This window comes from Mustela nigripes, chromosome 4, assembly GCF_022355385.1.
Source record: "Mustela nigripes isolate SB6536 chromosome 4, MUSNIG.SB6536, whole genome shotgun sequence".
In the NCBI taxonomy this organism is placed as follows: Eukaryota; Metazoa; Chordata; class Mammalia; order Carnivora; family Mustelidae; genus Mustela; species Mustela nigripes.
Genome location: NC_081560.1, coordinates 15,816,834 through 15,842,195, shown reverse-complemented (window position 1 = coordinate 15,842,195; position 25,362 = coordinate 15,816,834). Strand labels below are relative to the sequence as shown.

The 25,362-nt window shown below is 39.3% G+C and overlaps 1 protein-coding gene across 3 annotated transcripts in view; it reads right to left on the bottom strand.

Annotated features, from left to right (window-relative positions):
• Window positions 1-25,362, bottom strand: part of DGKI (diacylglycerol kinase iota) — a 433,300-nt gene that overhangs the window by 23,845 nt on the left and 384,093 nt on the right. For all 3 annotated transcript variants that reach the window (XM_059396338.1, XM_059396340.1, XM_059396341.1), the window contains one exon: window positions 21,952-21,977. In XM_059396338.1, the coding sequence (XP_059252321.1) occupies window positions 21,952-21,977 (26 nt within the window). The remainder of the gene's footprint in view (window positions 1-21,951; window positions 21,978-25,362) is intronic.

The window sequence follows — 25,362 nt, the reverse complement described above, 5'->3', positions numbered from 1 at the left end:
GAGCTCCATCATCCCAAAACATAGAGGCTTCAAACAAAACAATTATTTGCTTTGCTCAAAAATCTGCAGTGTGGGCCAGGTTCAGCCAAAAGCTTGTCTCTCCTGCACCTGGCATAGGGTGGGCTGCTCCACTGAGAGCTCAAAGATCCACTTTCAAGATGATTATACAGGACAGGAGACTGGGTGCTGGCTTCACCTGGGAGCTTTCGTTTCCTGAGCATGACATTTCATGGTTGCTTGGGCTTCCTCCCAAAATGGTGACTAGGTTTCAAAAGCAATCATCCCAAGAAAGCCTCTTGGAAGTCACCTTGCCTTGGAAATCATGGGGTGTCACTTCTGCTGCTATAGTCTTAAGTCTGCCCACATTCAAAGAGGACCCAGACCACACATCTCAATGAAAAGAATGTCAAAGTCATATTGCAAGAAGGATGTGTAGGATAGGAGACAATGCTGTGACTGTTTCTGGAAAACTCAGTCTGTCACATCATACATTTATATTGTGATGTGCTTTGAGTAAGAGTGTTGACACTGACTAAGTTAGGTCTGGGAAATGGCCATGAATAATAGCCTTTGTTACCTGTGTCCTCTATAAGAGCATGTTTTGCACACAATGTCATCTGTTTTATGTCATGAGTATCTCAGTGGAATAAATACAAAAGGCTGACAACTGCTTACCTGAAGGATCAGCTTTTTGGAAAAGAAGGAAGAAAGGCAAGTAGAAGATCATGAAGACAACAAGTGTTTGTTGAGTTGAATTAAGAATTCTATCTAAAGTAAGCTTTACCCTGTATCTCTCTTTAATAATCAGATGTAGGAAAAAAAAAACAAACAAAAAACAAAAACCAGAAACCACACCATCTCTCCCCTTTTTCCTCCTCTAGTCAAGCAAGCACTCACTCAGCAAACGCTAGTCCCATTTCCCTTCCACCAGGTCTACCAGCTTCTCCTCCTTTGCCAAAATACAGAGTGGAAGACTCAGAGCACACACTTCCAGGATCTCCTCCTCAGTGGGATTAATCTATCAGCGGCATCGGAAGGCCATGGAATGCTACAATGGTCTAATATTCAACCACCACCTGTGCCAATGGCGCTCAGAGTGTGTAACCATAGATGGGAGACTTAAATAGGTTTTGCTTCTCTCTAATGACAGGGTTAATCCTCAAATTGAATTAGTCCCTGCTAATTGAATGCATGAATGCATATGGGTTCTTTCCATCTGCTGCAGCAATCCTTTTGAAGCTACTATTGGCATGGAAGGCGTTTCCTGTTTGGAGAAAAAACAAACAGCCCCCTATCCAGTGTTCCCTCCTGGCAGAAAACCTCCACCTTGCTGCCAGAGGACCGGGACGTGCTCCCTTCAGAAGCGGTTGGTTCCATTTCTCTTATTTCCCCCCTTGGAATTAGCTATAAACAGTGCGGGGACCAGATGTCCCTCCCTGACACCCCATTTGTTTACCTGTGGTTGTGAAATCGTTCTCTGGTTGTTTCACATGTGGAAACCCCATCTCTGCACTTAAGCCACAAGCACACGGACTGTGTTTTCACTTCTTTTTATTTTGTCTATATCCCATCTTTCAACAAAAACTCTAGTACAAGACATGTATGTAATTAGTCTAGTACAAGAAATACACGAAGTGTTTGGTTGATACTTATGGTCTGGTGATTCTGTGAGCTATCATTCAATCTTCTTCCAACCCTGAATCAAGGAAAACTTATTAGGGAATGGAAGAAAGCCCACTGTACTGGCCCCTGCTACGCTTGGCAGACAAATCTGGAGTTTAGACTATTTAGACTATTTTCCTATCTTTTCAGGCATCTCATAGTATTTACTGGATGCAGCAAAACAACATGGTAAGTATCTCATTAAACCAGAAATATTTATATTATGGGTCAAATCAGAGCCTTCTGCTAAGCAATGGTTTTTTCCTAGAACATCAGCAGTAAACCTTGGGTCAGTGTTAAGAGAAATTTCATGGGTTAATTTGCTTTGCGCACTGGGCTAGAGAAGTCAAGTTCACGGGTCTTCCCCAGTCTTCCCCTACTTCCCCTGAAAGTAGGTTACTTTCAGCCAGCTGCGTAAAATATATGCCAAACAGTCATAGGAGGGATGAGAGAGGTTCTTGAAAATGTCCTCCTGAGAATCCAAGTAATGCAAAATTAGTATGTTCTCTAGTAATGATATATTAATATTATCATCTTTGGACATAGTAGCCAACATTAAAAAAAAAATACAGTCCCACCTTCTGTAGTAATATCCAACTATTCCCTTAAAACTAGAAAAATATCACTTCCTTTTTAGTGCTAATATTACAAAATCCCACCAACTGTTCTGTCCAATAACTAGTAAGCCTCCACCAACAGGAAGGATTTTTCATGGATGTAAAGTGTTTTCGTCTGGTTCCACCTTACTAAATTCCTATTCATGAACCCCAAATAATCATAGTACACGGTAACACTCTTTTTCCTTCTTTTTTTTTTCTCTTTCTCCTTCTTAACATGTGAATAAAGTAGTACATATTAAGATTCATAGTACGCTACAACTATTTTAGTGATGGAAGAGATTAAAAGAAAATTCTTGCCTTCTCCAAAAGTCCCCCATCTCTAGAATGTTGAGAGACTTTAACTTCGGCTGATGAGCTTTTTTTTTTTTTTTTTTTTGCTTTCCCAGCATGTGAATGCTAAAGCTATAATCCTGAGAAGCAAAGAGAAATGGAAGACCTAATAAATACGGATCTCCTTTGTCTCCCTCGAAAGTGCCGAGTAGAAGCCAGATGTTGCTGCTAATGACTTTGACTGAGGGCCTTGGAGATGGCTTCAGTGCCTCCGCCTCATCCCACCTTTCAACGTCGGGCCGCTTTCCTCCTATGAGAGGTCTCCTTGAATTCCTCTGATAAACTGTAGCTGTGTCCTTCAGGACCTCTAAAAGGAACTTGGGTTGCAAAGCTGTGCTCATATTTCATTCCGTGATAGCCGCGAGCAGATCTGACCTGGCCTGAAAGTGATGGATGGTTATTGGTTTTAACCAAACATCAAGACTGCGTATGGGAAATGGTGTTTAAGGCCAGGATCCAAGTACAAAGGAGTGTGTTCTGGAGTTCAGAAAGTTGATGGGTTTACGGGTCATCCAGTCATTGGGATGCACGCAAAGTACCTTATCACTGCCTAGCAGCATTCTGACCACTTTGGACGATGAAGGCCTTTTGAACTAAGAAGATCAGGTTTAGCCAAAACATTCCTCACCGAAACACAACTAAAACCAGTGAGGAGCTAACAGCAAAGGTTGCTTTCAGGGACAAACACCAGCAAAACACACGTGGAGCAAAAGTGTACAATTTTCTTTAAAAGCTACTTTCTACAGCCTGTTTCAAATTGTAAATACAATTTGTACCTGGACCTAAGTTATAATCAAAGACTAAGTTTGAACAGTCCCCAGATTTGCATAAGACAGATATTAATTGAAAGCATAGAAAAAATAAGCATTTTACTTCAGAAAAATGAACAGTAAGTTTTAACTTTCACTTTGACATTCTGCTAAGTTGACTTAAGCAGCATCACACCTTAAAAGTACGAATTCTAAAGTAAATGGTTAGTTCTGAAGCTTGCTCAGAAGATACAAAATAAAACAGGCTTCAGGATGTGGGCAAATCTTCCATGATATTTACTAAGGAACAGATTTTACCAATTGCCGTGAAGAGAAATGAAAACTAAACCTTCATTCTTCTTAGGAACTCCTATATTCTTAAGGAAAAAAAGAGTGATCTATAAAGTAACACATGTATCCTTACACAGCCACACAGAGCCCCTGAGTGCTAAGGAAAGAAAGTGGCGCACGGAATCAGTTCCTAGGGAAGTTGTGAGAAATTGTCCATAAAGGGAAGATCTGCATTGGCAGAAAATACAGGTGGAGAATTTTCTGTGGAGAAGTCCGGCTGGTGTAGAGGCATGGGTACATAAGCGATAAGCAGTCCCCCTTGAGAAAGGGGGATGTCTAGATTGGGGGTAGGGAGAAAAGAGCCGGGGAGGGAGTGAGCAGAGCATCCTGGAAGAACAGCTTCTAAGATGCAGACAGTGATATGAGGCCAAACACTTTCTTTTTTAAGTCACTGAAAATCACTCACCAACTCCATTGTCAGAATCCAACTTTGCAAGACTATCACTCTCTTCCTCAAATATAAAAGGAGCTTAACTAGAAAGACCGCTGGGAAATCAGATGCCCAAAGAACATCTTGGAGTGAGCCGTGTTTTCTGAGAAGGAGCCCGCAGAATTAGGGAAGATATGGGGTCCAGAGAGGCACACGGTCAGAGAAATACAACAAGCAGCTATACAAACAATTTGGTTTCCGTGACCTTTTTTGTGGTCTTATAAAACACCACCTCTAATTTTTTTTTTGGCAATGGCTGAAATCATTGCCTTTACTTAGTGGGGCACAAGAGCGATGGAAATGTCACCAGACTGCACAAGTGAGTGGGCTCTGGCTATTTACAAATCCTTTTTTTCATAAGCACAGGGGCCTTGCTTTGTCAGGAGAAAAGCTGGAAACTGCATAATTAAATAGCAATGTATATCATTACCTTGTTAAAGAAAGCTACCAGTGTGAAAGCGGCCTGCGGCATTTATGCACTTGCAAAGTTGATTTTCTTTCTTTTCAGGAGGCGAATCTGGCGAGGTGTGGAAACAGCAGGGCCATGTGTCATCATCACATCACCATGTGTCATCATCAAAAGCAGAAATAGTAAGGCCAGCACTCCTTTGTAGGAATCCACACACCTGCCCCATAGAAAGCAGGACATGGGTGTCTCCCAAACACCCTTCCAAACCTGAAGATGACATTTTGGGGTTCTCCTCGTGTATCTCATTGCCCAGTATTCTTCTGCGGCTGGGAGGCCCGAGTCTAGAGAACAGAAGATGCCTTACATGGCGCCAGCTCTGCCTGATCTCTGAAGAGACCAAGGGCTAAGGGGATATGATCTACCCCAGACGCCCCCACCCTGCGGAGAACAGAGCTGGGGCTGGGCCAGGTCCTCCCCACTCTGAGACAACACTTTTGTCCTTGCCCGCCGCTACCATCCACACGCAAGTGTCCACTGCCCAGAACAAAACGAGTCACTCTCTGCCCACGGGGGTATAACCAACCTGAAGCACATGTTTAGTTCCAGCAAAGTCAGAAGCCCGTATGCTTGAAGAATATCCCGAAGTCCGTGCAAATATGACACAGCAGGTCTATTTATAGAAAAAGATACTCCTGCTTTAGGTATTTGACATTGATAGCTCCTGCTGCTCTCTTGGGCACATCTACTCTCCTGCCCTGTCCCTTTCTTTTGTGAACATTTGCAAGTCAACTATGCACTAAGCATGGAGCTAAATACTATCTAAGTTAATCCTCATGCTACAACTGCTAGATATGTACTGATAACTGTCATCATCCCCATTCAGGATGACAAACTGAGGCTTCATGAGGTTAAGTCATTTTGCTCGAGGCCACATGGCTTACACGTGGCAAAGCCAAGATGGAAACCTAGCACATGCAAGAATCACTTCTAAGACGGGGCACCACACTTCTCCCTCACTTGGTGACAGACAGTCTAGGATGTCATTAGGGGGTGAAAAGAGGTCCTCTCTTGCTCTCATCTCTCTGGTCAGCCATGAGGAAGACAGTCATAGCGTCTTCATGCGCTAAGCTTCCCCAGCTCTGACGAGAGAGGCTACAGAAAGATATATTTGCACTGGGGAAAGGAAATGGTGTAGGAAGGAACTGCTTCTAGGCGCCACGTGCCGCCATGCTGACCAGAAGAAGGAATGCTGTCTGTAGCTGCAACCGTTGTGCCCCGATAAGCTGAGCACCCAGAGTGCACCTAGAAGATGAGGACTGACCCAGAAGGCTGGCCAGATGGGGCAGTGTTTCGTTGACCTCGTTAGCTTGAAAACGAGCTGGACTGAGGGCCATTTCTACAGTTCTAATGAGCTAGTGCAGAGAGCATGGCCAGACAAAATTCGCACAGAAAACAACGCTTCCATCCAGAATGTGCCAGGATGGAACACTATTAAATATCCAGGACCAATCTTCCAGGAGCCGACTGAAAAAGTGAGAAGACATTCTGGTGTTCTGCAACAGGTAAGCACGATAAGGGAGGCCTGGGCCAAGACTGTCATTCAGGGCAAGCGGTCACCAGCAGCCACATAGTTCTTTGCGGGAGGAAGGCATCACAAGAACAATGAAGCTTTCGGTGGAGCTCACTGGGGAAAAGGTGTTGATTGGATCCTGGGGCTTCTCTAGTCAAGTAGACAACAGACAAATTGAGTAACAATGACCACCTTGTCAGGACTGTACTACTGTCACCGTCAGTGTATCTGCTCAGCCACTTGGGGACAGGGGTGTAGACACAGCTCAGGTCCTATCATTTCATACAGTAGAAGGCCTAAGGAAACACAGTAAATTTTAAAAAGTAAGCACAATTTGATTCTTCATTTCTGCTCTTATAGATGACTACATGGAGACCAAGTCAGGCAGCTGCCGAGAGCCCTTTCACACACTTGCCTGGGGGACAAGAGACCGATCTACAGGCATGAGATCTGTGACACTTCATCTGCGACCAGAGGAGCCATGACACACGACCTTCTTTGATGACCTCTTCTGACCCAGCTGCGTACAAGCAAACCAGGGAGTTAGCTCTCTCCCCTCCTCTCTCCTTTCTTGTCATTTTCTTACTTTGTGGTATTCTAAGTACTTGGAATATTCTCTGAGGCCAGGGAAACTCAAGCCAAGTGGTAGGTGAATCTCAGTAAAGAGCACTCCTCCCGCTCAACATACACTCATCTCTAATGAGGCTTCAAAAGATAATTAGACGATGGTCACCGACAAAGCCCTCCAAAGAAACCACAGGATCAAAGGATTATGTGGTTAGAGTCAATAGTGAGATTTAAGAATAGGGGAGGAGAGAGAGAAGAGCAGGGTCAGGACACACAGAAAGTGATATAACCTGATTCTGGAGAGCCCAGGGGTTTGGGTTTTGTTCTGTTTGCTTATTCTGTTTTATTTTGTTTTTTAATCAGCAGTGATTGTCTGTTTTCCTAGGAAATGTGAAAGAAGGCTAGCCAAAGAAAAGCATGCTGTCATTTTTATTCCTCTCCTTTCACACAGTCTTTGGGGAGCACCCAGTGAGACCACCATAAAAGGCCATTTTTTTCAGCACATTACCAGCTGAATTTCTTTGGAAAAGGACCAGGACTAACCTATCTTCTACAACAGGGAACAATGTTAATGAGGCTACAGTGGAATTCAAAGATGTGTATTGAAAGTTTCTGTTTGCCAACACCACATACAGCAGCGAATGCAACAGTGAGATTTGTATGGAGTAAATCAATTCTGTGCCAGGGCACAGCATAGCATGGGGCAACATCTCTATTCACTGGGCTCCTAGTCAAATAAGAAGGGCAACACCACCCATGGGGGGAGAAATTTGGAATACACTCAAAAAAACAGTAAGTGAATAGGGAAGGGAAAATCATGGGCATTTGAGTTTGTCAGGAAAACTCATCATTGTTTGTTCCTAGAATCTAGGGAGGTGGTTCCAACATGCGGGAATTAATGAGCACCAAAGAGGGGACTTGAATGAAAGACAATGAAGGTGGCCTGCCAGAGAGATGGCAGGAGGTGATGCAAGCCATATGGCTTGGAGCATATAAAGGAGAGGAACCTGGAGAGGGCCCACGAGCTGGGGAGGAGAAATAATTCACTAAGGCAACATGAGCTAGACCAGGGTAAGAAAGGGCCTTAAAAGTGAGCACTCAAATGTTTGAATCTAATTAAAAAGCCAATGGGGGACTGCATAGTCAGAAACAGAGTATGGGGCAAAAAAAAACACTCTAGCAACTTTGCATTAGTTAGCCCCAAGTCATTGCAAAGTGGCACACTGTGATGACCAATATTGAAAACTCTTCCCAGTGAGGCAGTTAAAGATCGGTGAGGTTTCCATCTGTATCACTACTGAGTTTACTTTACTCATTGCATTTTACTAATAAATAGTAAAATAAAAGTGAAAATAAAAGTGAAAAACATCCAGCTTTCATAATCTACACTACTATTCTGTTCATAATATTGTCTTCCTGTTATGATATTTTCTTAAGGAAATAGCTACCTTTCAAGAATTCTACCCTTTAAAAAAATGGATGCTATCAGCAGGGAGTTGTTTTCCTTGATTTGTTTCCTTGATCGAGGAAACCATTTCCTTGATTATGGAAGTATGAGGAGAGGAGCAGTGGATCAGGAACACATCTTTGAAACATTCTGCATCAAGGGTACTGGCCACTGCTATGGAAAGAATATATACCTCATTTTTAAGGATAAATAACCACCCAGTAATTAGGAGCTCTCCATTCAACCGAAAGAATCAAGATTTCCTACTACAGGGAGCCCAACACTTAGCTACTCAGCTTGAGTAGCTGAGAATGGGATCTGGATCTAGACAGATTACCTGAGTGTAAATCCGAGCTCTAAGCCTTACCAGTTATGTATGGGACCTTGGACAAGTCACCTAAAAGATTTGTGCCTTAGCTTCCTCATCTGTCAAGTGGGGATAATAGTATTACTATGATTGTTGTGTAGACCAAATATATCTAAAATCTATGGAGTGGTTGGTTCAGTATATACTCATTTGGTGTGACCTAAAAGAAAACATTTAAACTCTAAGGCTCAACAGAACACACCTTAGGACAACACCTGGCACTTATTAAGCTTTAATAAACACTGACATATTTTTAAGTTTTAAATATGCCTCAGAGTCTATTATCCCACATAATTCCAAAGGAGTAGTTGAAATTATTTGGCTGAAACACAAGGACCCAAACCTTAATTAATCCCTCCATTCTGAGTTTCTCAAAAATAAATTGTTCTTGTTTTAATTTTTCATTTTCAGGGGCCAGCAGAAATTTAAAAATATATATAACTTTCAATGTGTTGAACTTTTATTTGAATAAAGATGAATATAGGGCTCTCTTTTTGATAATAAGGGGAATCACAGACACTAACCTTCCCTAACAATTCAAGCTAAAATGATGGATTTAAAAAAAAAAAAATCAGGAAATATGGGAAGGTGGTGGTAATAGTTGCAGCAGACTTTTTGAATGCTTCTTTTTTGTCTTTTTCTCAAGTTTTCATTTAAACGCCAGTTAGTTAACATACAGTATAATATTAGCTTCAGGGGCAGAATTTAGTGACCCATCACTTGCATACAATACCCAGTGCTTATCACAACCAGCGCCTTCCCTATTGCCCATTTGAATCCCCACAGAGACAGAGAAACTTGGTAAAAAAACCAAAACTGCAGGGCACCTGGGTGGCTCAGTGGTTGGTGTTCTGCCTTCAGCTCAGGTCATGATCTCAGGGTCCTGGGATCGAGCCCCACATCAGGCTCTTTACTCAGCAGGGAGCCTGCTTCCCCCCTCTCTCTCTGCCTGCTTCTCTGCCTACTTGTGATCTCTCTCTGTTAAATAAATAAATAAAATCTTTAAAAAAAAAAAAAAAAGCACCAAAACACATGGTCAATCCTCAAAAGAAGGTAACAAGGTATCTTCACAAACTTCAAGATTACAAATGGCTGGGGAGAGGCCACTAACAGCCCAAAGACCTGAATTCTCTCGGTGTCTGCACAGGAGAGCACAGGGAGGCAGTGGGGCAGCTGACGCACCTGATCCCGAAGGCAGGAATGCCCCAGAAGAGCCAACAGGTGGTCCTGGGAAAGTCCAGGGCGCCCAGATAAGAACAGCCTCAGAAATTGTTCCCATTCGCTTGACAAATCCGCACAAGGGACCCCAGGAAAAACTGAAGTGCCCAGAGCACTGCAACTTCTGGGAGCTTTCAAAACTGACCACCTAGGACGCCTCTTCAAAACAGGACCCCAAATCAGGATTGAGGCTGACTTTCCGAGTGGAATGCGCGCTGAGCTGAGTACGGCCAACAGGAGTAAAGGAAGAGGTCTGGATAAAAGCAAGGATATGGATCAAAACCAGGAAGTCTGAGAAAGCAAGCCACCACAATTCAACAGGACACGAAACCCACAGAAAAAAGAGCCGTCTGAAGTGAGAATAGCTAACTGAATGTATTTTTCTTTCCACAATTCAGAAAAATGAATTTCGTATAAAAATAGCAAAGAAAGTAAAATATCATATGAAGTTATTTTAGGGAAAAAAAAAAGAATAAAGGACAGAATAAAATCCTAGAAGCAATGAAAGTGTACCACAAAAACTTGCTCGAAAAATAGTAGCATACTTTTTGAAATGACCTTAATGGTATTGGTAAAGTGATACACTGTATCAAGCATAGCATTAATCAGAATAATTCAGAAATGATGTCATTCAAAGAACTAGAAATAAGAGGGAAAAAAATCATTTTCCAATGAAGACAGCCTAGAAGGAACACAGGAATAAATAAATTCAACCAGTAAAGTCTTAAGAAAAGTAGAAGAAACAGATAATGAAACTTTTAAAAAAGGAAAAGGGCAAAAAGAATATGAGAGGAAATGACAAACGTTAAAGATACATAGAGAAGATCAAACATATAAGAGGAGCTCCTGAAGAAGGAAACAAAAGCAAGAGAAGAGAACACATACAAATACTGTATTCAAGAATACCGTTGGAAGTTTAGAAACTGAACAGGATATTTAAATAGTATATCATGTACTTGAGAACAGGAATGTCTCAAGATGATCTACGCCGAGGTATATTTTCAAAAAAGTATTGTACATTAAAGAAAAATATCTTGGGGACACCTGGGGGACTCAGTAGGTTAAGTGGCTGACTCTTGGTTCCCCCTTAGGTCATAATCTCAGGGTCGTGGGATCAAGCCCCGCCCACACTGGGGAGGCTGCTTGTGGATTCTCTCTCCCTCCCTCCCTCTGCTTATGCTCTCTCTCTAAAATAAATAAGTCTTAAAAAAAAATCTTTTGGGTATCTAGACAAAGAAAAAAAAAAAGAATTTTATAAGGGAAATATCCAGACTTTAAAAGCAATGCTTCATGCCACATGTGACATGATGAGTCTGTATGGGCCACAACCAATTTTTAGGGGTAAAAGTCCCAGATAAGCTAGTACATGAAACGACCCAAAAGATAATGTTTTCAAGAGATTTTCCTAAGGGATCTCATGGAAAATGTGGTTCAGAAAATCAAAATAACTAGAGAGATTTCAACATAAAGACTTGTGATGAGCATTAATTAGTTACTTCTGCAACTAGGTCAAAAGCAAATATTAAAAGGGAGAAATAATACTGTGCAATGGCTGTATGATTTTAATTCCAATATATCACAAATCAATAAAAATGCAAGGAAATATGTTTTAATTTCTTTTAGTAATTCTAGTTGAATTGTGTGGGCTAAAATAAAAGATTGAGCATGTATATATGGATACACACACACGCACACACACACACACACACATCCTGAATGCAAATATAACTATTTTATCTCAACAAGAAACATTGAATTAGTAGTATCTACTGCCCAAATTCTGATCTTGAAATACTATTTTTCACTGAAAGCATCTAAGAGGTTTTAGAGAAATGGCATCTAGGGCAAAAAGCAAAAGCTACAAAAAGATGAGTCTGAAACACCTTGCTAGGTTGGGTATCAAGCAAATTATCTAAGAATATTAGAGTAATGTTAGGAGGACTTAGAGTCAACATGAAGGGACTTCCTTCTTGCCAAACAGAAAAATTTAAACTTCAATGAGAATAATAACTAGATTGTACTGAAGCCCATGAACTATGTTAAAATTCATGGGGTACCTGACTGGCTCGATTATTAGAGTATGCTACTCTTGATCTCCTGAGTTTTGAGGTTAAGGCCTACATTGGGCATGGAGCCTACTTAAAAAAAATCATGATTCATCAAGATTTTTGAAAACTGTTCATTTTTTACAGTCATAAGGATTCAACTAATTAATTTAATAACCAGATAAATAAAAGGACAGACTTGAACATTTATTCTGTTTTCCTGAAGGCCTGTTTCACTGAGTCATCAAACATTAGAGGAGATGAAGTGGCTCTTTATAAAATGACAGAATTGAAAAATCCCCAAAAGTAGAATTAGAACAGCAAATTTTATAACCTCGATTAATAACTCTAGGTATTGGACATCAATAAAACAGCAAAATCCAGACATCACTTGCCCTTGATCAAATAACACATTCTCACCAATAGACTTGCCAAAGAGATGAGACCTGAGCTTGATCAAGCCTCTGTGTGTCAGTGTTCACTCACTCAGCCAAATCCCCCACTTGGAAGTCTGCAGTTCAAATGGCCTGCACACTTCAAAGATAAATTCTAAGTAAAAGAAAAGAATAGGTGGAGAATGGGTGTTTAAAAGAGACTTAAAAGACATACTATTTTTTTAAATGGGCAAGATTAAACTATAGTATCTAGAGTGTGCTAGATAAAACTAGAGTGAGAAATAAGATTTTATAGATATGCAAAAAACCCCCAAAACCCTACCAAAAACAACAACAACAAAAAACCAACAGAAGCCACGATAGTGATTACTTTTAGAGGCCTGGAGACATGCATATAGGATGGAAACACATGGAAGGAATTCCATATTTTGGCCTCAGTGATGGTTATGAGTGTAGTACCATGATAATATATATATATATATAATACATACACATATATTATACATATATATATATACATATTATGTCAAGCTATATATTTGTTTCATTTTACAACAAAAATAAAGTAAAACTCATCATACACATTCACTCCCTACTATTAAGAGAGACAGTAAAGAATCCATAAACCCATTAAATAAAGTGAATCCATTGACCCTAGCAGATGAGCAGATACCCAAACTACCTGATGCCCTAAAGGTTTCTGTGACATGATGAGAATTTTGAGCCACCCTTTGATGGCAGTGTGAGGCACGGGATACAGAAGATAAAGCCAGGAACCTGCCCAAATAGACCCCCATATAAAATTGTGCCCCTGAAGAGCTAAATCAGTACACAATGAATAATAAAGCCTACAAAGGATTTAACAAGAAAACTTGATGCTGTGTGGACATAAAACCCAAAACAAGGAATTTATTGCTGAACACTGCGCACTCTGAATTAATGTCTGTGTTCCCTATGTAGCTAAAACAAGAAACAAACAAGCACACACACAAACTCACCAATGGAGAATTTAATTTAAATTAATCAAGTTTGGTAGTTTTCTTTGGTGACTGGCAAACCTCTCTGAAGGACTTAAAGAACTCTGGTGCATAAAGGTCCAAGGACATGAGTGGCTCAAAGAATAATCCAAAACACATAAATATAAATCAGTAAAAAAACAAGAAAACAATGTTGAAGAAATTATCCAGGATGCATTCCAGAGAAACAAGGAGAAATAAAATATAAAAGAGAGTAGGATATCATACAGGATACATCAAAAGGTCTATCAGGCATCTAAACAGAATTCATCAAAAGGTAGGATAGCATCAAAAGGTCTATCAAAAGGTCTATCAGGATAGCATCAAAAGGTCTATCAGGCATCTAAACAGAATTCCAGGAGATGTATGGAGAAGGGAAAGCGTTCAGATAATGTTCATATACTTAAATTGTTTGTGTTAGGTGCCTGCGTGGCTCAGTCGGTTGTTTCTGCCTTTAGCTCAGGTCATGATCCCAGGGTCCTGGGATTGAGCCCTGCACAGGTCTCCCTGCTCACAGGGAGCCTGCTTCTCCCTCTCCCTCTACCCCTCCCCCAGGCTTATGCATGCACGCGCTCTCTTTCTCTCTCAAATAAAGCAGTATCTTTGAAAAAATAAATTGTCTATGTTAGAAAAAAGTAGAAGAAAGTATAATAATAAGCCAAATGATTAGAATAAAGGAAATCATAAAGATAAGAAACCAACAACAAAGAAAACAAATATATAATACCAATAAGACCAATGAAGCTAAAAAAGTTTCTTGAAAAAAAAAGCAATAAAATAATGAGAGCTCCAAGGCCTGTGGGGGTTGGTGAAGGGGGAAGACACAAGAAAGAGAGGCAAGCACAAACAATATTAAAAATGAAAAGATAGATGTAACTCCAGATCTCACAGAAATTGCACAGATAACTAGATATTATAAAAAATTAGTGCCAAAAATGGAAAAAACTTTAATAGATGAATTCCTTAAAAAAAAAAAAAGTTACCAGTAAGAAGAAATAGAGAATCTGACAATCTCTATAAACAAATACTAGGAATCTGAGATTGAATTTTTTCCTACCAAGGAAATGACATCCCCAGATAGTTTTACTGATGGGGTTTTCCAAAGTATTCCAAAGATCAATAAACCAAGTGTTATACAAAAGTCTTCCAGAGATTAGAAAACAGGGAAATACTTTCTAATTCCTTTTATAAAGCTAGGTATATCATATGTGCTCTGTATAATAGAAAGGAAAATGAGAGGCCCATCACAAGGAGGACAATGGATGTAAAAATTCTAACTGAATCCAACAATATATAAAGGAGATAGATATAATAACCAATTTGAATTTATCTCATGCATATGATACTGGTTTCTATTAGAAAATGAAGTACACCATAACACCAAAGAAAGAAAAATCATTATCTCAAAAGATAAAGAAAAAAGCATTCATTAAAATTCTAATACCTGTTGAATTGAACACATTTGGATGCAAGGGAAAAATCCTGAAGAGGCTCTCTACAAACAACCAATATCACCAGGGCTGTTTACCTCTTAGTGAACTTCACACTTACTGGTGACTTGTGGATGCCAGCCACTCTGAGATCAGGAACAAATCAAGGACACTGTCTATCTCTACTTCATTCAATACTGTACTGTTCTAATCAGCACAGAAAGGACCAGAAAAATATATAACAAAGCATAATCATTGGAAAGAATGGAACAAAATTCTCATTACTTGCAGATGATAATATCTCTGCAGAATTCCTTCCTCATAAAAGAACCCTGAAGGGACGCCTGGGTGGCTCAGTTGGTTAAGCAGCTGCCTTCGGCTCAGGTCATGATCCCAGCGTCCTGGGATCGAGTCCCACATCAGGCTCCTTGCTCAGCAGGGAGCCTGCTTCTCCCTCTGCCTCTGCCTGCCATTCTGTCTGCCTGTGCTTGCTCTCTCCCCCCCCTCTCTCTCTGATAAATAAATAAAATCTTTAAAAAAAAAAAACTTAAAAAAAAATAAAAAATAAAAAATAAAAGAACCCTGAAGTAGAATTTATGAATGTAAAACTTTAGCAGGAGTCTTGAACCAAGATTTTGAAACAAGAAATTTGAAATAAGATTCTAAGTGAATTTCATTTCACTGTGCCAACAAAGATCATTTAGAAAATACAAATGTTTTAAAGATTTTTTTTAAAAAAATTATTTGACACACAGAGAGAGAGAGCATAAGTAGGCAGAGAGGCAGGCAGAGAGAGAGGGGGAAGTAGGCTCCCTGCTGAGCAGAGAGCCCAATGCGGGCCTGGATCCCAGGACCTTGAGACCATGACCTGAGCCGAAGGCAGAGGCTTAACTCACTGAGCCACCCAGATGCCCCTAGAAAATACAACTTTTAAGATATAAAGAATCACCAAAAAGGGTAAAGTAACTAGGAATACATTTAACAACAGACGGCCAAATCCTTCATGAAGAAAATGAAGAAATTCTATGGACAGGCGTTTCAAAAGGCCAGTTAGTCTTAAAAAAAAAACCCAATTAAATGTAAAGTGAAATGGTTTGAGATGGAAAGACTCATTGTCCTAATATCAATTCTCTCTATACTGATTTATAGATTCATGCAACTTCCATGAAAATTATGAAATAAAACTTGATGAAGTTTTGAAATTCCTAAAATTCCTAAAATTTGTAGGAAGGAGCAAAGGTCCAAGTAAAATTAAAACATTGTTGAAGAAGAACAAACTTTAGTGTATGTGCTCTCCCTGATAGCAAGATTTTACCAAATTTAGAGCAATTAAAACAATGTGCATTGGACAGGAATCGACATACAGATCAATAAAACAGAAAAGAGAATCTAGAAATCCACATATAGGGGAGGGGAAGATAGAATAGGCTTTGCAAGTCAGCGAAGGAAATAAATAACAATGACTGGTACATACATGAAAAAAATAAAAATAAAACTGTATTTTTATCTCTCTCAAGCCACAAAATCATTTCCAAGATAATGAAGACACAATTGAAATTTAACATGATAAAAACAGTAGAAGAAATAATGGGAGAATATCCTTAGGCTATTCTATCCTATGACAAGATTTGTTTAAAGAACATACCAAAGGTAGACACCCTAGAGAAAATATTAATAATTTGATTACATTACATTAAAGAATACCTATTCCTCAGTAAAGTTTGGAAAGATAAACCACAAACTGGGGAAAAAAATTATATCACATAGCCAACAAAAAACCCTTACCTAGAATTCATAGAGATGTTTATGAATCATTAAGAAAAAGACAGCGCAGCCAGGGCGGTGGGGGGCGGGGTGCAAAATGGGCAAAAGAAATAAAGTGACATTTCATAGAAAAGTAAACACAAATGGCTTATATGAAAAATGCTCAATGTGATGTGTAATCATTTCACACAAATTAAAACCCTAAGATACCATCTGACTTTCCCATCAGATTGGGAAAATATTCTTCATTAGTCAACATCGAGTGTTGGCAAGGATGTGGGTCAATGGGAACTCTTCTTGACTGCAGTTTGAGAGTTAACTAGAACGATTACTTCGGAAAGCAACTTGCCATTATGTGGTAACTTAAATAGGTGTATAACCTACTACCTAACCATGCCGTCTTCAGGTTTAAACCTTAAGAAAGTGCTCATATATGGAACCTGAAGGAGTTATAAAAAAGAATGGTCATAATGATATTGTTTGCAATAGCAAAAACAAACAAACAAACAAACAACAACAACAAAAAAACAAACAAAACCCCAAACCCTGGAGTCTACACAAACATTGGTCAGAATTTGGAAATATAAACATATGTTCATAAATAGAATACTATGCATGAAAAATTAATGAAATAAATATACTCAGGCACTCAACAATGATGCATCACAAAAACATTTTGGACAAAAGAAGTTACAATAGGATTCAATTTATGAAAGTTCAATATAAGATAATCTATACACACACACATATCTGGAATATATATATATATATATATACACACACATTCATATGTGGAATATGTGTATATGTAGTAAAATGATCAAAAGAAACAAGAAAATTCTTAGCAAAAAAAGCAGAAGAGAGGTATCTCTGCAGGAGAGAGAAGGGAATGGAAACAGAAAGGGAGAGACATGAAGCTTCTAGATGACTGCAAATGTTTTATTTCTTAGCCTGGGGGCTGGACAAGCCGTAGTTCCTTTTGGTTATCATTTAAATGGAGCTGGCAAATGTTTTGTACATTTTTCTGAACATTGTATCAGTAAAACTGCATATATGTACATATATGTTTATATTGTAGAAAAAAAATCAATCTATGACTTTGAGCCAAGAGATAGTAATTGATATATGAAAGAGCTTTAGGCCACTGCACAATGTGTGGTTTTGGGGTTTTCTTTTGTTTTTGTTTTGCACAACCTACTGCAAAGGAAAACTGCTTCCAAGTCCAATAGGAGACTCCTCTTTGGGCCCTTACGCTAGTGATTGTGGTCATTAAAATTTTTTATTTCTCGATACCTGCTACTCCTACTCTTGTCCAGGGGGTTACTGTTGCAACAAAAAAGCTACCAGGTAATGTGAGAACCATTACTGCCAGCAGGTCTAGGAGGGAGGACAGGAAGGCGATGCCTGCTTTAGACTCCCAGGGGGAATCAAGATTGTTGGCACTTCCTTGCAAGAGAGCCAGGGACTGTCCTGTGTTTGGGAAGTGAGCAGACATTAGCTGAAGACAGTCTGCCCGTGTAGGACCCCAGGTAGCAGTGGCAGAGAGGCATTCACAGAGGGTTCCCAAAATAAGCAGCCTAAGATGACAGAACAGAATCTGAGAGCTCAGGCAAAGCAGCCTGGGCACAGGAAGGGCTCCCGGGGCAATTTAAATGATGAGGTGATAGGCAGTACACTCCCAGGGCAGGGCAATCAATCACTGCCAGGCTTATCTTCTGACAAGGGCTAGGACTCCAGGTTGCAGCTGTAACATTAAAATGTAATGTTTCCACTGGGATTTGGTGTGGCAGGTTTCCCTGAAGCTTCGTTTCACTCAGTTAACTAATTATGAGAGAATGTGACATTGGTATTTACTTTTTCTACAGGGACAAATCATTCCCAGCAGGAGAGACAGGCTGTTATTTTTGTTCTGTTTTGTTTTGTCATTAAAAAGAGATTACTTACATGGTAGTAAATAAACCCTTGTTAGAAGAGGTTTTTTTTTTCCCCCCTCTCAATAATTCTATCAATTCACCTTAATGTGGACAATCATTTCTTTTGTTTTCCAGAGACAGGGTACATAAATGAGTAAGAGGTAGATGTTAGAATTGGGTTTGAAAATTAACTCTACCACTTACTAGCTGATCACTAGTGTGATCTTAAGCAAGTTATTTAAGCACCTTGAGCCTGTTTCCCCCACTAAAAAATCAAGGATAATACATCTACTGTGTCTACTGCAGCCTTTATTCTTAATGACTCTGATACTATATTATACAACTAGAACATTTTACATTTCACTTATGCCTTATATGGTCAGTTTTCTATAGGACCCCACATCTAATTATGAATTGTATCTTTCCTTTGCCAATATAAGCTGCATTGTGTATTAACCATTTCACTCTTCCTCATCCAGATATGAGGTTTCCAATGAAAACGCAATATTTAATGATAGCAATTTTCTGCCCCTCCTCCACCCCCAGGACACTTTTTAACTTTTCAACAGGACACTTTTTAACTTTTCAAAGACAGAACGCAATGCTTAGCAAACATCACTAATAAACTCACACCTCATCCGTGCCTGGACAATAAGAGCGTTGTGTTTTGGGGTGCTTTCAGCCAACTGGAAAGTGATTTCACAGACGATCTCCCACTTAAACTCATAATCCCATGAGGTAGGCAGGGTAGATATGATATGATAAGCTCCACCTTACAGGCAAGGAAGCTAAGAGAGGGTAAATGACAGAGCCATGATATTCAAGCCTATTTCCTATGAAAGGTAATCTGTGGGAACTGAGAATGCCAGGGATATTGGGCTACGGAAAATGAGATTTTCTCAAGAACAAATCTGTTTTGAAGCCAGAGCAACTGTTATTAGGGAGAAAAGTAAGATCACTGGAAGTGAGCTAACAAAATAGAAAGTCAAGAGGCATGGGACTTTATATCCCAATTTCATAATCCATTTGCCTCAATTTTTCTATCACTAAGTTTGAGAAAACAAAAATGATACTTTTTACCATTCTTTTTTTTTAAATTTTTTATTTTTTACTTCTTACCATTCTTAAAGACATGCATATTATAATATCATTGTTGTGTATAAATATAATATCAGTCTATCACTTGATAGAATATTCAGGAGATTTAATGTGAATCACAGAAAACAGGAACACTTAAAAATGTATAGGCATGAGAAGACATTTTATTTTAAGTGCTAGTAGAAAATCTTGGTGATAAAAGATAAGGATAAGAATATTTTCCAAGGATACCTGGGCTAGAGGATGATGGAAAAGTAAAAAGATTAGACAAATCAGCCTCAAAATTTCACATTACATCTTTGAGTAGTTCTTGGAAGTTGCAGAATCAAACTAAGAGGCACGGACATGTAATAAGTTTTGAAGCCATAAAAATATAAAAGCCCTCATATCTGGATGATATTTCTTTAACTAATCACATATATAGTTCCTAAAATAATTAATTCTGATGGGTTATTCATACTGAGCAAGTATGCTTTCTGGTGGTAGACATTTTTCAAGGACTTCCAAGGATGCCACCACCTGCTCACCGAGAGTTCATAACCCCTTTAGAATTACTAGCAAACCACAGAATGACAATTCACAAGTTTCCCCAACACCCCTTGTTTGGAAATAGGGGATAAGTTCTAACAGACTGGAAGGCCAAAGCAAACAAGTCATTTAGGGAAACCTTAGATCAAAATAAAAAAACAAAACACAAGTTTTGAATCAATGGAACTTAGAAGCCCAACGATCCCTCAATATGCAATGAAAAACCTAGTCATACCAACACTGATGAGCAAAGTAGCACACTGTAATAGGTCATCATTAGGTGGTTCGTTACCTTATAGTGATTTAAGAGATCTACACATGATTTGCCCTATGATCTTCAGAGAATGTGATACATCTTCATTTCAATATTGTGAGAGATCTTATGATATGGCAGAATATGCCTGCCTAAAACTCCCTCTCTTTGTCCTTAACTCATTCACGTAATAAGCATTTATTGAATGTTTGCTATTTGTTGGGATTTATATCAAAGAACTCACAGTCTAGCAGGGAGACAGGTAAATCAGGCATCAAATTTATGTGTTAAATTCTAGAAGAAAAATATTTCATGTAAATGGTAAGTGTGTCAGAAAGCTTTCAGAGAGGATGAGATGATTAGCAAGGTCTCAAATGGTAAGTATAAACCGTGTATATTGCAATGAGGAGTAGCTTCCTGTCAGAAAGAACAGTATGGATAAAAACAGGAAATATGAACACATGGTGAGTTCCAGAAAACAGATGCAATACCACATGGCTAGAACATTCGGCACAGGTAGAAGAAAGGGGAAAAGATGGCAAAAGAAGCAAAAAGCAGTAGAAGGAAACAAAGGTTCCATCATTTAGGATTTCCATTCCACCTTAAAATACAGTAACAGAAAGCTGAATACAATGGTTGGTCTACTGATAAGATTTCAACCCAGAGGCAATGGGAGTAGATTTTTGCTAAAGAACAGTGTGGTGCTCTCCAAGGATAGAGTGAATTAGAGGATGGAAAACTAGGGAGGGGACATCAGTTTTAAGGCAATTTTAAAAGTCTAAGTAAGACATAGAGAGCCTCTAAGCTATAGCAGTGGGGATGGAAAAGAGAATAGCGATAAAAGAAATATGAAAACCAGAGTTAATAAAATTTAGTGACCGAACAGAATAAGGGAACGAAGAGGGAATCTGACAGAAGCTTTCTTGTGTTATACTTAGTTGGCTGAATACATAATGGTGCCCTTCACTACTTAGGGCTGGCATGAGGAGGAATGCCAGTACTACTCAAAGTCCTGGTGTATCTCCCCTTTGTAAGATTAATCACATTTTACTTTATATTGTGGGAGGTATGGGTCTTTCTACCACTCCCTTCACCACTAAGCTCAAAGCTCTTTTAGGGGGGAAATTCTGTCACATATCCCATTGTCTCTGCAGACGGCCCCCAAAAGCATATTTGCATAACATGATTATATAGTATCATGGACCCACTATAGACACTCGGTGAATATTTTTGAATGACTGACTGAATAAATGAATTCCCAAAAATAGATGTGACAAAACTATACATTTTATCCTTTGAATGAAATAATTGTGTCTTAAATGTGAATAACTCACCTCAGTGGGGTAACAATTCACACCACTACTGATTAGGTTCATTTCAGACTTCTACTACTTTTGGCAGATTCCAACATCCAATCTTGAAGGGACTTTTGGGAGTACCTACTACACACTCTCATTTTAAAGATGAAAATCTGTGATGCAGAGAAATTACATGGCTAACCCCAACTCACAAAATGTATCCAGCGATGGGACAAAAATCAGGTAGATACAGTAAGCTTCATAATATTTGTCAACCAAAATTGTTATAATGGATTTGAAGATATTACAAGATATCACATTTAGCTAGGATACACTGAGTTTTTAAAAGTACATGACATTTCACACGGAAAAAACACAAGGCCAATGTCTTAGAAACATTTCCTTGAATAATTCTTTCCTCTGACAGTGAAATGCACGGAATGGAACTCAATTTTTAATCTTGAATTAGTATAAGTAAGACAAATTCTTACCGTGATCTTCTGAAGAGACTGGTGACCTAAAACGAGATAATAAGCATGATAAATGTTTTGTAAATGATACTGATAATTATAAATGCAATAATGATCAAGAATAATCTCCTAGAAATATTATCCCCAAATTCAATTAAATAGAAAGTCAATATAGTAGGCAGTGTAATTAATTTGTTGGTTGCATGGTATTTTCTGATTGATCACTCCCAAAGCTTACCTGGACTGGTTGAGTGGTTAGGGTTAATAAAATTTCAGTCAACTGCACTATGTCATGGGACTGCAACAAACTTAGTTAAGTCTAGATTTATGACACACAAATAGAAAAGTCATAGTAATGTGGTAATGGATGGAATCCTGTGATGTCACCAAAGGCCAGGCCTCCAGAGAATGTAAATAAGCACTAGATTGAGTGTAAGTAAAAAGAAATCTACTTGGACAGTAAAAAATGAGACAGAAGTAAAATAAATGGTATGTACCTTTATCATTGTTGTTTGTTTTTTGTTTCCACTCTGTGGAATTTAAGGTTTAAGTGAGCATGACACAGACTGCCCTCTGTGTGCAAGCCTCATAGCTCTAAATCCGTAAGAACCAAGATGAGACAAGAGTGCAACCGCTGGGGTCCCACAGAACTTTTATAAATTGATGACTTTTACATACTGTTTATGCAAAAGCTCCAGTTACATTAGGAAGACACCTATGAAGCATCATGTCAATGCTTCACAATACAAATGCAATAATTGACCACTAATTGAGCTACTCTGAACGATACAGACACAGTCTTGAGGATCAAGTCCCCTCAAGTTTGAATGATACAGTCTTGACTCTACCAGCTCATTCTTTCCTTGGGACGAAGTGAGATATATAATTTTGTACTAACAGGTGATAAAAATTTGAAGGGAAAGGCAAGAAATCAGCCAGAAGGCATCCTCTGTTCTAAATGATCAACCTGCTGGGGGTCCACTGCAAGAAGACGACCAAAGGGAAAGGCAAGCATTTAGGAATCTGCCCTTTAATATAACTAGTGTTGAGGCAAGAATCATTATATGGATGCATAGTGGTTGAAGGAAGATTTTAGCTATGGTGGGATGCTTGAGAATGCTTTAATATTTTTGCCCATTATGGGAGTAGTCAGTAAAGGACACAGCAGTCATGGTGGGAAAGCCTGGAAGTTCCCTTAGTGGCAAAGTGGCAAAGTGTCAAATCATTTCAACCTTATCAGTCTCTTCAATTGAACCTTTGCATGTGAAAACAACAGAGGGTCCCCAGATTTGGTAGAGGGAAAACTGGTATCTGGGTTATGGGCACAGGCACTCCTGAAAGGGAACCTGCTCCAGCCTAAGCCATCCCTGCAGAGTTGGCTGCTTGAGAAATGCCACTTGGCCTCTCCGGGTTTATTTGGGTTCTCCTAGGGATTTCTCTGTTTCATACTATCACAAACCCTTCGTCCCCACTGGGCTGTGAGCAAACAGAAAACTAGGACCATTGTTTATGTAGTAACAGAATGGACCCCTGATCAATATTTGTTGAATTGAATTAATGTCAGCACTACCACACAGGTGTTTAGACTCAAACACATTTTGGAGCACCTCAAAAAAATCATCATGTCACCTTCAAACCACCCGCAAGCCTGGTTTGCCAAGCTCCAAGGCCAGCCACGGGCAGAAGGACCTAGGGACTGAGACAAGCTCCAGAATGGAGAAAATGTGAGCACTCCCAGAGCCAGAAGACATCCAGTACACCTAGCAACAGAGACCTACAATCTGCCTTAGTGGTTAGGAAAAGAAAGGAGAGAGTGCAGAATAGAGGTGAATGGGAATGAAAAGTGAGTCTAATGAGAAACACATATTTGAAATAAGATAATTTCTTAAGATGCTTGGGCATGAAAAGAAGTCAGCAACAAGGTAACATCTTTAGCCCTAGGTTTTCTGATGGGAATTAAGCAAAAACACATCCTGGATTGTTGGCCATTAATTTCTCATGGAGCTCTAGGAACAAAGAAAAACCCATGCCAACAGACGACTGAATGTCTCAGGTGGAAGGCTTGCGAAGCAAGGCTTTTGGTGCCTTTCTGTGAAAGCAAAGCACTAATATTAAATCTGAAAAATTCCAGATGGCTTGGTTAAAGTCCCCAGGGGATGCAGTGGTCTAGGCAGTGGGGAAGAACTATCCATTTCAGAGTGTTTGCTAAGGATTAGTCATGTTGAGTTTCTGTGCGGAATGTCTCCCACATGCCTGGATTTGTGGAATTTTAAGACATATGGAGTATTTCAGTCCTCACTCAGTATTTCACCTTTCACTCTAACGAGTCACTAAATTATACTACTGAGACATGCACACCATCCATTATTGCTGGAAATGGGCATAAAAAGTTTTACAGAACTTAGCTCAGGAGAGAGGAAAATTCATGAAATCAGCAAGAGAAGTAGTTATTTTTAAAAGAGAGAGGTTGAACCGTAGGAACAGATAATCTTCCTCAACCTGACAACTGAGGAATGCAGAAGAGTTCACTGCTCATTCCTCCCACTGAACCTGCAAGACTTGTGGTTCTGTTCCTGTTTATTTCTCCTCCATGTACACTTTATCTCGGGGATAGCATCGCTCTCATAATGCAAACTACGATCGGGATTCAAAGAACTCCAGGATTTTGAGTTCTCGCCACTTTCCTCAGTACTAGCCTTTTATGACAGTCTGGAGAATATTTATATTTGATTTTGCTTCGTTTTGTTTTGTGGGTTTTTTAGAAAAACACTTTTATTTACATCACACTCAAATTCGGTCAATATCAAAAAAACCAAAAACTCAAGTCCTGGATTTTAAAATCTCTCTCCTATTTTAAATCTTTCTATTTATGTCGATTCAAACCTACATAATAATTATTGTTTGAGACCCTATTGGGTACGAGGCCCTGTGCTTCATGATGGGGATACAAAACCAAACAAGCTACCAACTTCAAGGAATTCAATCAAAGGAGAAAAATGGGCAAACAAATGATTATAGTGAAAAAAGTGTAGTCATCAAAAGACGTATGAACTAAAGAAGGAACATGAGAGAGAGAGACCCATTCTGTTCTGGAAGAGTGAAAGAAAACTTCAGAAAGCAAGAAGCATGGGAGCCGGGCTTGGAAGGATGAGCAGAAGCTTGTTAGGTAAGTAAGAAAGGAGAAGAATGTCAGGCAGAGGCACGAGGCATACAACAAGGAACATGGATAGGAAATTTCATAAGACGTTATCAGTCAGACAAGAAACTAAGTGTGGCAAAAATATGAAGGAATGATAAGTTAGGACTGGAAATAGAATAGACAGGGACCATTTCATACAGGGCCTGACAAGCCATTTTGACGTGCTGATAATTTACCTTCTAAGCTAAATGAAGAAAGTTTCTGAAGCAGTGAAGACATACATTCTCATTGGT